Source organism: Juglans regia, chromosome 16, assembly GCF_001411555.2.
Source record: "Juglans regia cultivar Chandler chromosome 16, Walnut 2.0, whole genome shotgun sequence".
NCBI lineage: Eukaryota > Viridiplantae > Streptophyta > Magnoliopsida > Fagales > Juglandaceae > Juglans > Juglans regia.
This window is the reverse complement of record NC_049916.1, coordinates 3,601,495-3,620,269: the sequence shown is the minus strand read 5'-3', so window position 1 is coordinate 3,620,269 and position 18,775 is coordinate 3,601,495. Positions and strand designations below refer to the sequence as shown.

Below are 18,775 nucleotides of genomic sequence, written 5' to 3'. Positions count from 1 at the left end.
CCTTTACGAGGGAAAAGCAAACTGGCAACATATGTGTTTCAGTGGTATTGCCGTCTACCCAAAAGATTCCAATGTCATTATGTAATCATTTTTTAAAGAATAGATCTTTATATTAGCCGCTGCAGCTACAACACACCTAACGTGTTTAAAACCCAGTCTCCCTTCCAAATGCGATGACAGTTTCCATAGTATTACTGTTTTTTTATTATTATTATTATTATTATTATTATTATTATTGTAGTAATGGTTTGTATTCCTGTTATTATAAATAAAATAAAAAAAGATAAAAAAAAAAGTAATGCTATTTTTATTTGTTGTCATATTTATTGACGTGATGTATTTTAAATGGTTTTATGTATTAACCTCTTAACAAGTGTCATGTTAACAAATAACATTCTCAGAATGAGAATAAGTTAGATCATGTGAAAAACCGAACAATCATACAATGGTTTGTTTCAATACAGAAATCATCTTATTTTATCATTATAATTTTTTTAAATTCTCACATAAAATATAATAAATAATTCAATTTTTTTAAGTCGTCAAAATAATAATAATATTAAAAAATAATATTTTAATAATATTTTATTTAATTCATTTAAAACCATCTCGGCAAAACTCACTATCCCAACCAACCCATATCTTCCTTACGCAACTTGTTGGAATTATTTAGCTCATGTGTTCACATAAGCAATAACTGTAAAAGGCTCAGAACAATTACGAAATATTTAAGTACCTAAAGAGCCAGTTATACCAGCTAGATTAATTATGTTGGAACTGAGACGTGTAGCTTGGCTTGCTTATCCGTTTCATTTGCGTAAAGCTAATTTTACATTTACGTGAGTAAAGAAACCGACTGACCGGAAAGCCTCGGAGCGTACTTCCTGCAGGATGATCATCTCGTGATCTCTTTTCTCAGTTATTATTATATGTTGTTTTTTTCTTTCTTTCTTTTTTCCGTAATTTTCTCATTTCTCATGTCAAGTTGTCAACAAAAGCCTGGATCGACGTTAGAGCAACTACAACATACATCATGATCAGCAGCACCGAACTGTGAACAAAGAATAAAAAAAAATATTCAGATTTGGAAATTAAAACCAAAAACATTTACATGAATGTTTTCTTATGCCTCATCTTTCTCATCTCCCATTGAAGTATTCTTAACAAACAGTGGTAGGTTGAAGATAATGCTTAGGATGATGTATCTTTTGAAGCTGTAAAGTTTTCAGTGCTACCCCACCAGATCTCCTCTTCCAAAGATTTTCCACTTCCCCTCCTACAGGCTTTTGCTCCTTCTTGATAACCGGCAATGGAGGATCCAAATCTTCGATGCTGATAGGAACACATTTCTCTCCACCACGATTAGTCTTGAGCCCTCTTGCACAATTCATGGTCACTTGTCTCCTTCTTCCACAGCTAGCAGTAGTGGCGGCCTCGGCGGTGACAGTTGTGGTGGCAGTCATCATGTCGAGGTTTTTGCTGGAGAAGAGTTTCTTGACGTTGGAGTACTTGACAGATAAATCGTTGTTGTTGTTGCTTTTAGCATTGTGGTTTGTGGTGAGGGTGATTTTGTGAGAGGTGGGGAAGCCAATCGCTCTGTTCATGTTTCTCCTGACCTGGCCCATGCAACCGATTTTCGGGGACAAAGTGTCGTCGGAGACAGATACCGAGTGGTCTTTCCATTTCGGAAGTGCCACATCTTTGATGGTCGTTCTTGTACATAACATGGGCATGAATGTAGTTCTTGAATGGAGATGCAGGCTTTGGTATTGGTGGTGGTTGTGGTGGTGGAGGCGATGGTATTCTTTGCCCATATTTTGATGTACCCTTTGTCCGTCTTCTTTGGTACTGTTTGGGAGAGACAACTATAACTACAACTACAACTACAAATAGACTGGTTGTTTATGTTTCTCAAAGTGATCTTCTTGGTTAATGAGAAGAGGGCATTGAATCTGTCCAAAGTTGTCTAGGTTAGGTGGTCCAAGCGCATGCAGAGAGAAACTGCACAAAGTGAAGTGTGATGAACGCAACAATGTTATATTGTTGTTGCGTGCCCTTTTTTTCTCTATCTGTTTACCTAGTCCTCCCTAGACTCCTTCCTCCCTTAAGTACAACTTAAAACCAAATGAATAAGACCAGGACAGCATTAACTTTGGTTGAATACTAATTACTTTGCAGTTGCAGACATATAAAGTGGACCCTTGTTTTGATGATTTTTAGAATGAGTAAAAAGCAGGCTGTCAAGATTATTGATCAGGGCCGGGGGAGTTAGCACCAAGTGATTCATGAATTTCAAGCAACTTTACACGCTACTTGGTTATACATCATCATAGGCTGACCCTCGGGTTGTCCCCTTGGAGCCCTAGATCAAGAAGATAGTGAAGTGTGAAAAATACAAAAGAGAGGCATTATTATTATTATTTTCATAACGTATTTTTTATTCTTCACACCAAATACAAAATACCATCAGTACGTATATATAATATTCATTTGGGGTACAGATAATTTAAGTATATATATTATGTGATATTCCCATAAATTCCCATTAATCAACAATATGGACTAAAACATCTAACAAGAACTTAATTTCATTTAGGATTATCACATGGTATTTTAGCAACATAAGTGCTACAGCTACAAAAAAATCTTATAAAAATAATTTTATAAATTGATATGATTTCATATAATATATTAGATCTATTTTATAATAAAAATAAATTTACAATCTAATATATCATATCAATTCACGTTAATTTATAAATTTATTTTTATAAAATTTTTTCTCGCTAAAATATCTCTCTTCGAGTTGATTAACATACTGGGATCAGTTTCCATTTATTTGGAATTTTTTTTTTTTTTTCAGTAGTAATGGCAGAAAATCGAAATCTTTGACTATAAAATTAGAAAAAAAAAAACAGTCAAATGGAGATATTGGACAATACAATAGCAATTAATAGGAAGACATAATATAGGTGGCGTCACGTTTGCCAAGGTGCATGACGGCCACGTAGTCATTATTATATAGGAATCATTTATGTCGTTGTAAAGACCGGAATTAGGAGACTGGGCAAGTGACAGCAACTTTGTCATTTTGAAGTACCTCATCATTCAACGGTCGGCTTCTCTTCTCACAATTTGCCTTGCATTTTTTTTTTATTTTAAATATCTATATCTTGTTTTTTTATTAAATCAAACATTACAAAAAATTCAATGTGAAGTCATTCTTATGTATTCATTTCATTCTGAATGGCCTTCATAACCATTAATTAAGGGTCAAATATTATGCTATAATTGGTTTAAGTCCCGTTTGAATAATAAAAGTATTTTATCTCATCTTATATCATCTTATCTCATTATTATAATTTTTTTAAATTTTTATATAAAATATAATAAACAATTCAATTAATTTCTTATAAATCAGATTTTCTTCGTTATTACAATTGTCTCATCACAGTCCTCTTTATTTAGTTTCATTCTTAAAGAATTTCATAGTTCCCTAAAATTAGATTCAAAGCTTGTTGAGTAAAAAAAAATATATGAGATCAATTATCAATCTATGATAAATAAATAAATTGATATCTATCTTTAGTAACTAAACTTGTACTCTTCGTTGATATGAATGATCGTGATTAACAATGGCTAAAATGGCTTGGAAAAGTAGTAATTGAGTAGGATCGTTACATTTAAAGCCAAGTGACTTCAACCCAAAATTCTTGCTCAAAGTTGAAATTCATCATTTAAATATATTTATATATATATATATATATATATATATATATATATATGCCTTAGAGCTAAAACACATCTATCAGGAATTGATCAGGGAAAAGAACAAAAGAATTGAGGAAAAATACATAAATAACCAGTCTTGTAGGTTGGTCTTACGTACATCTATCAGCACACTTTTGTCATTCTTATCGTACTTAAATGATGTAAGATTATTTATCAAAAATTAATTTTGTTATTTAAAAAATAATAAATATTTAAATAACATAGCTCTTGAAAAATGTAGTTTGGTCTACATGGCTTTTAGGTATTCTAATTCTCGAAAAAATGAGAGGGAGTTGAATACGATATGAGATGATTTTAGATGAAAGTTAAAAGTTGAATAAAATATTATTATAATATTATTTTATTATTATCATTATTATTTTAAATTTTAAAAAAATTGAATTGAATTCAAAAAAATTAAATTATTTATTATATTTTATATAAAAATTTAAAAAAATAATAATAATAATATAAAATGAAATAAACACTCTTTAAATCTAAAGAAGGCCTTTATTATTCGAATGTCAGTATTCAAATTTCAACCACCCGCCTTGCCGTCAAGGGACGGTCGGTCACACATGCCCATGGTGTGGGCCACATGCCACAAACTTCAGACGGAGTCCCCACAGCAAAGTTCAAACCCTCCTCCGATGCCTGACTTTAATACCATTAATGTCACTTTTTTATTTAATTTAATGCAGCTATAAACTATCCAAGGCATCTGATTTGACATTTAGTCAAAAGACAAAAAAAAAAAATCCACGTTAGGCTACGATCACATGCGTGTCACCTGATGGGATGCCTTGATATTTATACATGTGAATTGCTAATACTACAAATACATTACATAAAAAATCATTTTATTTTGAATTTATAAAAAAAAAAAAAAATGGCATTCTATTCATCATCCCGCGATACATATTATACATGATTTTTTTTATTCTTACTAAACTACAGAAATTTTTTTACTCATTATTAATATACCACACATTTGATAAGAAAAAAAAATTAAAAAATTATATGATGTGTGATATAGAAATAATGAGTAGAATTTTTTAAAAATAAATTTACAAATTAAAGTATTTTCATATTATTCGTTAAATCTATTTTATAATAAAAATAATTTTATAATTTAAACGTCTTTTCAATTTATAAATTTATTTTTATATAAAAAAAAAAAATTGACTAAAGCATTGTGATCGATGTATAACGTCTAGGCCATGCATGTGAAAGCTTCTCTATGTACTAAATCTCAAAAATACGACCCCTCCTCACCTTCCAACTTCAATATTCTTCATATTTGATTTTTTCAGCAATTTGAATTTGGACACACCATTCTCAATAATCAATATTATCAATATTCTTATTTTGCTGCTTTTACTTCCGTACTAATTAAAAAAATATGATGTTATAATTATTATCATAGCAGTCTATGTCGAATTTAACATGCACTATTTGTGTGAAAGTTTTTTTACGACAAATTTTATAAAAAATAAATTTACAAACTGATGTAATACGAGATGTCTAAATGAAAATTTTCTTTTTGTTGTAAAATATATAATATTTTATATCAAACTACGTCGATTTATAAATTAACTCTAGTTAAATTTCTATGTAAATCAAACATTTCTCCTTGACAAGAATGTTTTACATCTTCATGGAATGTTATGTAATGCATTGCCATCAAATTCTACCCTTCCATTCTGGATTTTTCTGCGTACGGCCGTCACTCATTGCCAAAGAAAGTTAAAGCTTAAAAGAGAGCTTCTCATTCACTGCATGAAAAGGGAAAGAAAATGGCTCGGTGACTGCCTTTTCTTTCCCTTTGTAATTCAACTTACTTTTACAAGAAACAAGTTTTAAGAGAAACATCATTGAGAAGTCTCATCATTTCCCCCACCTTGAGCTGAAAATGCTTCATCCTGTGGCAACTTGGATTCAAGAATATCCTCTTGTAATAAAGGAACTTTATTTGAACCATCATCTTCCCTGGTATGCTCTTTTGAATCATCATTTGGTTCTACACTTCTAGTATCTCCAGGTTCTTTATCGGTAACAACTCTATGCTGCAGTTTCTGAGTTTGAGAACTGGGCAAAGGTGAAGGAATAGCACCCATCCCTTTGAAAAGACAAACATACTTGAAAACAAGTTGTTTGTAATTGTTCAGCAGGTCTTCTATATTGTCGATTGTTAGGTCACCAACATGAGCAAACAAATATGGATAATCCCGAAAGACTTGGCTAACCATATCCTCCTTCAAAAGCATAATTGCCCCTTTGTTCTCCAAATCGGAGAGGGATGGAGTTTTTGTCACTGATAACGGATCTCGAGTTGCAGAATCCCCATCATTAGAAACATTAAAAGATGAATGTTTAGGATCCACATGTTCTGCTGTAGACACGTCTGCTGCATTTCTGTCACTCTGATCAGACTGGCCATCCCAATCAGCTGAGAGTCCAGAAAGAAGTGCTCGAGCAGATTCCATGTTCTTTTCAAACTCAATTTCATCCATTGAGAGCGTCTTTGCATCAATGTTGGAGATGAAAGACTCAGCAGAGAGCATGTTCGTAAAAAAATACGCTGATTCCGCAACTAATCGAGATTGCTGCCTGTAGCTTTGAATATACAACAAATTGGAGTGCAGTTGCGGAGGGTTTGCCTGCTTGATATCATTCGTGCAGTCATAAATATAACATTATAAGTGTCAAATTGCAAGGGACATTGAAGAGAGATATGAAGCATGGAAGCAATCAGTTTGCAAAGTATTATTGGTACTAAATCAGGCTTTGTGTAATCACAATAATTTGCACTACCACCCATCCCATCTCCCCTTACAGGATAGGTGGAAGGGATGCTACCATTTCATTATATCCGAAGACATACTATATATGTCTTCTAATGCGATCCTATCACCACAATAAAATTAGATTAAACAATTTATCCTTCGTTAATTTTAATTTTTAAAAACACGGCGGACATATTTTAATAAAAAATACTTTTTATACCAAAAAATTCAAAAGGAAGATCTTAGAAGTTACACATTTATGATCTCGCTGATTACTTAGTAAATTTAAAGGAGAAAGCAAACATTACAACATTTAAAAACTATATCCACGAAAATATATCTCAAATTAACAATAATGGAACCAATACCACTTTGAATAATGCATCGTGCGCCATGTCGGTATGAACGGTAATCACACATTTATTTGTTTTTAAACTCTATGGTAATCGCAATGTTTTGTCTTTTAACATTTTATCCAATATTAGAAAATAGGGTTTTGTTTTGAATGTGATTGGAGAGAGCATAGCAGCTTTTTAAGGAGATGGACACAAACATATAGCATGTACATGGATATAATATACCGTTGTTTGACTTCTAATCCCCATGTCAAGTCCTACTTCTAAAACTTTCCCTTTCCTGTTTCATGCAATGCTCCATTATCAATGATTAACGGGTAAGCAATAACAGAGATAAGGGATCCAAAACAAACATACTAATTTCATCATGAACACAATAACTATATGGAACCATCAGATTTTTGTTTTCAATAACAGTAAGATATCAGAAATTAAATTATGTAATCATATAGTATATCTAAACTCACCTTTATAGTAACGTAAATCAGGACAGGAAGAAATTCATCAGCTCCAGGGGGGTTCTCATTCGAAGCAATAGAAGCATTAAGCAGTAAGTTACCAATAACCTTGCAACAATTAAGGATACAAACAAGCTTGTCTCTAGGAGCCTTGTACATATTGATCTTCTGCAGTTCTTTCTGTGCAAGCTGCCAAGACCGAAATAGAGATGCAGTTAAGACTCTATATGAAAAATATTAAGCCGCCCCCCCCCCCCCAAAAAAAAAACCCAGTTTAGCATACTTCTAAATTGAGCATTGAGGTTAACCGGAGTAGAAAAATCTTGTCAGCCTTTTGAGAGTGTTGCATATCCCACATTTCAAAGGATGTTCTACACGCACTTTTGCTTAAACCATCTCCTAATGCCATTTATGGTTGTTACTTATCCAAGAAACATACAAGGTGGTATCTGTCGGTGTTAATGGATTCAACATATTCCTATTCATGACCTGATCAACATTCCTTGTTGATAAAATTCAGCTGATGTGGGACTCAAGACATATATTGGGACCTAGCTTTCACCAAACAGCCTGAAAATGACAGGATCAATATAAAGCTAGTGATTTTGTTTAATTGGCACTAAGTGACACATGGTATGCCAACTGTGGAGTCAAGATAGATAAGAAATGATGGAAAACTTCTGATGGAATCATTACCCTTCTTCAGTACTGGAAAATATAGTGAAATGCTCATACCTAGAGGGGTTTAGTGCAACATATACAGAAAAATTTAGATAATATCAAATGAGTCACGCTTCACAGGTACTAATTTATCATGGGAGGAAATTCCAAACTCTTCCAGTCGCTTTATTAGATTTTTTCTTGCTAAAGAAAACCTTCTTTTGCTAAGCAAGCTCTACAAAGTTAAAAACCTTGGGCTTCTAATGACTGGAAATTGAAAGCCCCAAATAAAGTTTTGAACTTAAAATTTTGAATCCCATTTTAGTAATTTATATAATATCCATAAGAGGCAATGGTAACAGAACACAAGATCTGGAATTCCCTTCATGAAAACTTTGGCTGAATATCCATTTAAAAAGAGAGAGAATTATATTTGGGCAGAGCCAGCCAAAGGAAGGGCAGTACCAAAAGTAGGATCTTTTTGTGTACTTTCGAATCTCCTACTTGAAGCCTCCATTCAATCATAATAACACCTCTCTTCCTCCCAAACAAAAAAATAAAGAAGAAACATAATCATTTAAAAAACAAAAATCTAGTTTAGGTCAATCAAGATGAAGTATGAAATTATAGGCAGCAAACACCAGAAGGAAGTGATGATTAAAATAGACTTTTATTTAAAAGAAAAAAAGAAAATGACCACCTCCAGTAGGGGAGGGGGGATCTTGGGCATGCCATCTTGTAAAAACACTGTTAGAAATGAACTTAATAAAAAAGAATAAACTCATGAAACTTTATAAATGAGAGATCTCTATATGCTATTTTTGTGCATGTGCAGGAGAAACATATATAAGCTTTTAATATGTGCCATCTCTTTTTGCATGCTAGAGTGAAACTTTGTATGAGGAAACAACTATGGGAGTTCTCTTATGGCAGCTTGAGAGTTAAAAAGTCAGAACATAAGTTAAACTTGAGTGTGTTGTGTTGGGTCCCACACTTTAAATGCATCCAAGACATTTTAAATTATGAAAAAAAAACTAAAAAATTCCTTATGACCATCCAAAATATCCATTGCCCTTCTTAAAATGTAAACATGCTAATTAATGCCAATAGGTTAAATCAGATATATATATATATGTATATATGGAGAGAGAGAGAGAGAGAGAGAGAGAGAGAGAGAGAGAGAGAGAGAGAGGGTCCCACTTACTAGCCACGATGTTTCGTTTTGAAAGGTTGGTTTAATATCCAAATTTTCTGGTCGAATGAATTGTTGAATCAAAGCGGTCTTCTCAAAAAGTTGGTCATCAAGTTTTACATCACTTGGATGTGAAGCAAATACACGAGGAAATAACTTTGTCATGACATACTTCTCTAGTCCCTGTATTTGAAAGGTGCAGTGGTAAGGAAATCACTGATTCACTATAGATCGAAGTATGTTCACAGCACACATTACAAGGAGGAAAAAACAACTAAAATGGAAATTGAAATGAAAACAACCCATGTTTTAAATTCCGTTCCGGTGACCATTCCGGTTGAAGCACTGGAACATAATATTTTGGTACCGGTGCGCTCCGGTGTACCGTTTCAGGATTAGTTATATATATATATATATATTTAAACATATAACTGATATTTAATAAAATAAATACATGTATATATAAGTGTGTATCATGTATGTATTTGTGCGTGTGTGTATATATCAATATATATATATGGTAGAATTTGAGATTTATAAAATGAAAATACGTTGAAAACATAAAAAAATGGTGTTAAAAGATAATATTAAAAAAATCACAAACTTGAGTTGAGACACAAAAAAATAAAAGAACCGAGATTTTTTTTTTTTTTATCAGTTAAAAGTAATTTTCATTAATATGAATGAAAATAGGCATGGCCTATTTACACAGGGAGTATACAATAGAAAACACCTAAATACATTCTTAAAAAGCTAAATTAGAGCTAAGAACTCATGTACACTATTTCCATTAAGAACAATGGCTGAAAACCATGAGTAAAGTGTGCAGAAAAGAATTCTGAAGCTCCTCCATTGTTCGCTCCCTATCTTCAAAGCATCGTGCATTCTTTTCCATCCAAGTACACCACATAATGCACAACAGGATCATCTTCCAAGCTGCTACTACCTGGGAACAACCTTGTAGACCCTTCCAACAAGCAAGCAGGTCAGCCACCTTTGCCGGCATAACCCACGCAACATCCACCCTACTAAATATCCCATTCCACAACTCTCTCGTCACCTCACAATGCAATAGTAGATGCTCCACTGATTCTCCATGTTTTTTGCACAAATAACACCAATTCATCACAATGAGGCCCCTCTTCCTTAAATTATCCGTGTTTAGAATTTTTCCAAGTGCAGCAGTCCACACAAAAAAAGTCACTTTGGAAGGTACGCGTGACCTCCAAACACTTTTCCATGGCAAATGTACATTACGTTGTGATGCCAGAATTTTATAATGTCTTGACTGAGAACTTCTTACTGCCCTTGCACTTTCATTGTAACCTATTGTCCTGTGCCGTTAATCTTTCTAAAGAGTATATCAAGCTAAAAAATTCTGAAATAGTAGACAACTTCCAATCATGGTTAGCCCGAGTGAATAAAATATTCCACTGATAAGAGTCTTGGGCAAACACAAACATATCCGCTATTGAAGCCTCCCTATTAGCCACAATATTATAGAGAGCTGGGAAGGTCCTCTCCAAAGAACGCTCTCCACACCAGACATCCTGCCAAAACTTTATGCAAGTGCCCTGTCCGACCACAAGTCTAATATTGTTTTCAAAGCATTGTCATCCCCCTCTTATATATCTTCACAAACCCACACCATATCCCCCCCCCTCACTTCATTAGTGCACCAACCCCCCAGGCACCTCCATGTCTAGAGTCTACAACTTCCTTTCACAAAGACTCCCCTTCTTCTTGAAACCTCCATAGCCACTTCCCCAAAAGCGATTTATTGAAAGTCCTCAAATTGCGCACACCCAAACCACCACTCGAAACTAGGGAGCAAACTTTATTCCAATTAACGAGAGAGAGAGAGAGAGAGAGAGAGAGAGAGAGAGAGAGGAGGAACATATATAACGTTACAAAAAAATAAAAATTATATAATTGACTTTAGATTTTAAAATTCCATGAATGCCATCTAGATTTGAAATTTACAAAAATGTCATCCAAACTCAATAAAATTACAAATTTGCCATTAAAACGGTCCAGAATGGAGTGAATTGATTGGAATGAGCTGGAATTTAGAACGAAACTGAATGAGCAACCATCAAAAACTTCATAATAACAACCATCCAACAAAGAAATGCAAATACAGTGTAAATGTACAGTAACTCACTTCCCCAGAACTCTCCAGCTCCTCCTCTGAGCAACCAGACCAAAGTGGATGAACCCTGAAAGCTGCTTCCATATTGGCAAGGAACTCCTGTACTGCAGCACCGTCCTTCTCTGGATCAGGAGCATTGTTTGAAAATGAGACGATAAAACTGCCATATGGAAGACATCACACTCAAGACCTTGCACATGATTGCTTGTTAAAATGTTATTACCATATGCACTATATATGCAGTAGGAAAGAACCTTTTGCTTAGGTGAAGAAATAAATAAACAAAGCATGGTAAATCTTCTATGGAAAGGCTATCATTAGTTTTGAGTAATCATGAGGTACAATGCAGTCTCTCCCATTCCAAGTATCTCTCACGTATAATTGGCTGCCCCCCTAATCACTGGATGGGGAATTCTATGAAGCTCCAGAGTTGAATTAATTATCCTTCGACTATAAACTTTTACTGAAGCATGTGCCCCAACTTGCATGCTCCATGCAAGTGCAAAATCTACCTTTTATTTTGTGTTTTTTTTTTTAAGTATTTTTTTTAAATCCCTTGAACATTTTTCAAAAAAAGAAAAAAATCACAAGTTCATTAAAAAAACAATTCCTTAACCATTAAGTAAAAAAAATAAAATAAAATCGGGAGAAAATGTCGGTGGCCATCCTTGGTAAGAGTAGTGTTTTCCATGCAAGAAGGGGAGCGTGAATTTCATTCCACAAACCCGAAAATTTATAATTGAAGGGAAAGCTCGTGGAAAGGTTTCTTTACCACTCTCTCACAACAGCTTCCCTTGTCTATTTTAATCATCTCGAATTTCAGGTTTGAAAAGTAATTCGACATACCATTCCTAAACGGGTTGTGATACATCCTATATCAACCAAAACATGACGCAGTTTCCCCACACACACACCCACCCGCCCACGATTAACTTTGGCTTCGATTCTAGTGAAAAATAAATTCGAGCATTTAGTTAAAACTATAGGCAATCAACCATATCGTAGTCGGAGTCGGAGAGAATCATAAACATCAAGCAATTGACTTTGAATTCAGTGGATTTTCCTTTCTTTTTTACTTTGAACCTGTGGTTAAAGACCAAGTCCCAGGTCTTTCATGCAAGGAACAGAATCATCGTAACTACTCTATAATCGGAACAAGATACTCTCAAAGTCCTATCCAAAATTTGAAGGCTTCTGCTAGGAGAGACATGAAGTAGTGGGAGTATTTAATAATGCCGGAAAATTCCAGATGGGACTTTTACCCATCTATTTAAACGCCCTCAAATTTAGATAGAAGAAACTACTCCCCAAAAACTTGCTAAAATTATTGGCTAAACAAACCCATCATAATTGCAAGAAGAACTTGGTAATAAATACACCACGGAATCAAGAAAAATTAGAGGGTTTAAATTTGGAATTAATTTGGATCATAAATGCAGTACCTTTTGATAGATTTGACGAAATCTGCTGCGGAAGGTTGTCGCATGCGCTCCAGAAAGTCGTGGAGACCCATGAAAACGTCGGCGTTCTCCATCCACCCACGCACCCCCGTTCGATTGTGTCAAAACCTGAGCTTTCAACGAGTGATTACAGATTACTAGGCCAGTTTAAGGAAGCAGAGTTGCTGATAAAAAAAAAAAATAGTTCCAAGGAAACAGAGTTCGTAAAAATGGAGTGAGTAGCTTGGTGCTTGGATAATTTAGCAGTATCTCTGTCTTTTGAACGAGAAGATTCACATTTCACGCACAATTTTTTTATAATTACGTTTTAGAACCAGGGTATTTATATAAATTAATGTTATTTTTATAAATTATTTTATAAAAATATTACTTACTTGAAATATAATTATATAAATAATTATAAGAAGCATTGTATGAAATTAATTATAATTATATAAATATAAATAGCCAATACAAAGCTTTTTCCAAATATCAATACGGTTGTCGGGAGAAAATCGAAGCCCTACCGACTACCCGAATCCGGATATTTGAAATCGAGTATACACATGGTGACATATTCCTCCTTTATTAGCTCCTCGTGGAGCCAGCGCCCTAGGAGGCTCATCTAATCGAAACTGCTTACAATTTTTATTTCAAATATCATGTAAATATAAAATATTTTTAAATTTTAAATTTTTAATATTTTCATTTATATCTTATTTTGGTTACCAAATCATCTTATCTCATATAATCATTATAATTTTTTTAAATTCCTACACAAAATATAATAAATAATTCAATTTTTTTAAATCTCAAACCAAAAATTATATTCTAATAATATTTTATTCAACTTTTAATTTTTATCTCATCTCAATTTATCTGTGTAACCAAATGAGGTTATTATCTAATCATTACAAATTTTATAAACTTTAAAACAAAACACCAATATGAATACAACTTATTCAAATTTTAAAATAAAAATAATATTAAAAAAAAATTTTCATCTTCATAATTAATAGATTTATATGACAAAAGATCATATTAATATATATTTTTTTTTTAGTAATGAATCTATTTCAAAATAATTTTGTTTTTTACTTTTTCGTAGTGAATGAATCAGTTTTTTTCATATGAATAACATTTGTTTAAATCTTTATTTTTAGTCATATGACATTGATATTGATGGATTCTATATTTCGCCGTTTTTGTTATATTAATCTAGAGTCTAGACCATCTAATATAAAATAAATCATATTGATAATGAATCTTTGGCTAGTTTTTCCATTAATTAATTAAAAAATTTTGAAGGTTTTTATGTTATCTTAATTCGGAATCAAATATTCCTTGTGTTCCAACAAAAATATTATTTCACTTCATTCTTGAGAAAAAAAGATGTTCCGTAATAGTTAAAGACACATCTTAACTTACGTAAGTTACTGACTTGGATTTGTGAGAATTTATAGAATATATATACTTGTGACAAGTATGATAAGTCCCAAAAAAATATGTGAATTTTTATTAATAATACAAAGTGACTTTTTTATAGTCAAAATAAAGTTAATTATACTTTGATTTGTTTTATCAATTTTTTCTTGATTTGCTTCATTATTGTAAATGTATTTATTATTTTTTTTTAATTTAAGAAGAAGCTCTGCAATAATTCTAAATATAATAATGATACATAGAAAGATATATATATATATGTATAATACTAAAAATAATAATTTATTAATTTTATAATAATTTTATTAAACCTTTTCTCTCTATTTTCTTAAAATTCAATAAAATATCTTAACTCAAATCAATTTACTACTATTTACAAATCGTTTTACTATTATTCACATAATTATGAAATACTCCAAGTGTCCAAACAAACTTGCGCAACTCAAGAGAAACCCAAATATATGCACCAAGTCAGATTCTATATATAGAAAGAATATAAATGAAATAAAAATTAGAATTTAAACAAAAGCTAGCAAATGATTTTTTATTAATTTACCTGCAAACTATTTGATAACATGATGAAAGACTGTAATTAACTTTTTTTTTTTTTTTTGAAAGGAATGTTGCATTCATTCAATAACTTGGAAAGACAAAACAACTCAGGGACAATAAGGCCAATTCACAATTACATCAGTAACTACCAAAACCGATCTAGCTAGAGAGTGAGCTAGGTGATTAGCCTCTCTCTTTAAATGACTAACTGACCAACTTGAGAAACATAATAGCTTTGCTTTAATATCTTCAATCACCAAACCATAGTTTGAAAAATTCGCCATGTCTTTAGGAATGTCTTGAATAACTTTGAGAGAATCTCCTTCTAGAATGATGCTCAGGCAACCTACATTGAGGCAGAAAATAGTGGCCTGCAGCTCTCCAACAGCTTTAGCCAAGAGAGGGTCCTGTTTGAGAAGCCTGTTTGTTCTTGATGTAGCAATGACTGCTCCTGCACTATCCCTTAGAACTATGCCAATACCTATTAGCGCTCTAACCTTGTCTGTAGCAATATCCTAATTGACCTTCATGATGTTTGCAGGTGGAGGAACCCACTCTGGTGTCTGTCTACTCCCTTCCATCTCTGCCCGACTATTTTTAGTATTACCCTCGACCAACTCCTTCAAAACTAATTGAGCTTGCAAAAAGATCTCCTTAGGATGCTGGAAAACTGATTGGAAAATGAACTTGTTCCTTCTATGCCAAATCCTTTTTGCCACAACTGAAAATTCCTCCACAAAATTCCTCCACCACTTCCATTTCAAATCCAAACAAAAATTATCAAACAGTTCAATAAAAGTTTCCTTCCATATAGCACATTTTTTAATCTATTTGGAACATAGACTCTACACATTCTTAGCTGCAGGACATAACCAAATAGCATGAATAACTAATTCTTCAGCAAAACATATAGGGCACTTAGGATTTTCAACTAGCCTCCTCTTGAAAAGATTCAGCATAGTAGGCAGACCCTCTAAGCATGCTCTCCACACAAATATTCTATCTGCTGGTGGGATCTTGAGTTTCCAAAGCACAGACCAAAGTTTCCTCCTTTCATTAGAAACTAAAGGTTGTCCTTTTGATAAAATCCTTAGTTCTTTTTGAAGATGGTAGGCACTTCTCACATTAAACTGGTCTGTTGTTGTACCTTTCCAAATCATCTTGTATGGCTTGTTTGTGCAATTGCAAAATCTTCTCAGCAATGTCACCTGAAAATAAGCTTGTAATCAGATCAGTCCTCCATTGGTTTGTCACTGGATCAATCAATTCTTGAACAGTAGTCTGGTCTTCCTTTGATTAGACAATACTTTGAACCCTCATAGAACTTGAACCTGGGAGTCACTTGTCTTGCCATAGTTTAATCTCTCCCATTTCCAACCCTCCAGTATGTGTCCTACTCTATTAGTCCTCTAGCTGCCAATATTCTTCTCCAAATATAGGAAGGCTTGCTTCTCATTTTGGCTTGGAAGAAGTGAGCTTTGGGGAAGTATTTTTGTTTTAATACCTGGGAAGCTAGGGAATTAGGATCTTGCAATAGTCTTCATCCTTGTTTGGCCAATAATGCCAAATTAAAGTCTTTCAGTTCTCTGAAACCCAAGCCCCCAACAGCTTTAGACTTGACCATCTTATCCCATGAAATCCAGTGAATTTTCTTAGTCTGGTCTTGTTGTCCCCACCAGAAATGTTGCATCATTCTATTGATCTCCTTTGCCGATGAGATTGGAAATTTAAAAACTGACATGATATATGTAGGCAAAGCTTGAACCACTGCTTTCAAAAGAACTTCATTTGCTTCTTGTGACAGATATCTAACTTTAAAGTTGCTAATCTTTTGTTTGACTCTGTCCAGGATAGTCCTAAAGGCCTTTGCACGAGCTCTTCCAATCAAAGTTGGAAGATCCAAGTATCTTTCATGAGATTGACTTAACACCAGCAATTTCCAGCACCATCTCTTGAGTTTCTTTAAGAGTGTTTCTGCTGAATTGAATGGATGTTTTATCTTTATTAAGTCTTTGACCAGAGGCTTTTTCATAAGTATCCAGTAAGTAAATAAGCTTGCTCCATTCAAGAGAATTGGCTCTGCAAAAAAGCAAACTATCAATCGCAAATAAGAGGTGATTAACATGTAGTTTGCCTCTCTTTATGGGAACACCATTAATAGCTCCTGATAGTTCAACATGACACATTAGTGAGGATAAAGCTTCAGCACAAAATAGGAAAATGTAAGGTGATAATGGGTCACCTTGCCTTATTCCTCTAGATGGTTTGAAATATGGTTGAGGGATGCCATTAACCAAAATAGACTGAGAGACAGATTCCACCCCCTTCATAACTAACTCAATCCATTGCTGGTCAAAGCCCATTCTACTCATGATAGCTCTCAAAAAAACTCATTCAACACGATCATATGCCTTACTCATATCGAATTTCAAGGCCATGTAGCCAGTTTTACCGAATAACTTGATGTTCATAGTATGTAAAGCTTCATAGGCAACAATTATATTGTCAGCAATAAGTCTACTAGGCACAAAAACTGACTGATTTGGGGAGATCACATCAGGGAGGATTCTTTTTAATTTATTAGCAATGGTTTTTGATATAATTTTATAGAGGACATTGCAAAGATTAATGGTCTTGAAATCAGCCACCTTCGTAGGAGATTTTTTCTTTGGAATCAATGCAATAAAAGTTTTATTTGCATCAGAAACCAAACCACCAAAATTTAGAACATAAAGAGCTGCTTCAGTAACCTCAGGGCCAATAGAAGACCAATGAGTTTGATAGAAGGCAGGGGGAAAACCATCATGGCCAGGTGAACTCAAAGAATTCATATGGAAAACAGCTACCTTTACTTCCTCAACAGTGAATTTCCTGGTCAACTTGCTATTCATCTCATCTGTCACCACAATTTTCATGTTTTTCAGGCACAACTCAATCCCATTGGGCATTCTGTAGAGAAAAGTTCAAAAAAGAACTTTTGAAATTGAGTTCCAATGTCATCTGGGTTTATCAGAACCTTCCGTTCATCATTGATGATTTTTTGTATAGAATTGGTTTTCCTTCTTTGGTTTGCACACTGATGGAAATACTTAGTATTTCTATCCCCTTCTTGTAGCCATCTTTGTTTGGCCTTTTGCTTCCACTTCAAATTATCTTCTTCAAGAGGCCCCTCCACCTCTTTACTTAGATTTTTGAATCTGTCATCCCTCTCACCCTTGTGTGATTCCTGCAATTTTGATAACTGAGCAAGCTTGTTGTTTATGGATCTCTTAGTGTTCCCAAAGTTAGCCTTAGCCCAAACTTTCAATTTATCTTAGCATCTCTGTAACCATTCTGTAACCAGAGCTAGTTTGTGGGGGGGCCAATATAGGTTTTTTTCATTTCTCCTTAACAAGATGCAAACATCCTCTCTTAAGGCCCAACTAGCTTCATATCTAAAAGGTTTTTCACTTGTCTGCTCATAGGGCATCTACTTCGCCATGTTAATCACAATGGACCTATGGTCAGAACAAAGAGCTATCTCATGAGACACTGAGTGAGAAGGAAATAGATCTTGCCACCTCGAATTGGCAAGGCCTCTGTCCAGTCTTTCTTTAGTAAACTACTAGCCCTCTCTATTGTTTCTCCATGTGAATCTGTCTCTCATGTAGCCTAAGTCACTGAGTTCACATTCTTCCACTGCCAGTCTGGATGCTTCCGTCTGAGCATAAGGTTTCATGGCAGCCCCATACTTCTCCTCTTGCAATAGCACTTCATTAAAATCTCACACAAAGCCAAGCCATACCAATAGGGGGTTTAACAGCTCGCAATAATTGCCAACTCTCATGTCGCCTAGCTGTTTTAGAGTGTCCATAAAAACCAGTTAAGATCCAATCCTCACCTGCCAAAGGATCATTAATCCTTAACGAGATATGGTGCCTAGTATAAGATTCCAATGCTGCCTCCACATCATTTTTCCATAGAAAA

At 33.8% G+C, this 18,775-nt stretch overlaps 3 protein-coding genes across 3 annotated transcripts; all 3 read right to left on the bottom strand.

Annotated features, from left to right (window-relative positions):
• Positions 1-1,032: 1,032 nt before the first annotated feature.
• LOC109012542 lies at positions 1,033-1,932 on the bottom strand. Its single transcript, XM_018994248.2, has one exon. The coding sequence runs from the start codon at positions 1,812-1,814 to the stop codon at positions 1,161-1,163; it is 654 nt and encodes a 217-aa protein (XP_018849793.1). The 5' UTR covers positions 1,815-1,932; the 3' UTR covers positions 1,033-1,160.
• Positions 1,933-5,517: 3,585 nt separating this feature from the next.
• Positions 5,518-13,112, bottom strand: LOC109012444 (vacuolar protein sorting-associated protein 9A-like). The gene is made up of 5 exons (XM_018994080.1): positions 12,818-13,112; positions 11,388-11,535; positions 9,236-9,406; positions 7,381-7,560; positions 5,518-6,431 (listed from the first exon to the last, which is right to left on the bottom strand). Exons 1-5 carry the CDS (start codon positions 12,907-12,909, stop codon positions 5,643-5,645), a joined length of 1,380 nt encoding a protein of 459 aa, XP_018849625.1. The 5' UTR covers positions 12,910-13,112; the 3' UTR covers positions 5,518-5,642.
• Positions 13,113-16,349: 3,237 nt separating this feature from the next.
• LOC109012522 lies at positions 16,350-17,181 on the bottom strand. Its single transcript, XM_018994224.1, has 2 exons — positions 16,944-17,181; positions 16,350-16,888 (listed from the first exon to the last, which is right to left on the bottom strand). The coding sequence occupies exons 1-2, from the start codon at positions 17,179-17,181 to the stop codon at positions 16,350-16,352; spliced, it is 777 nt and encodes a 258-aa protein (XP_018849769.1).
• Between the last annotated feature and the right edge of the window lie 1,594 nt (positions 17,182-18,775).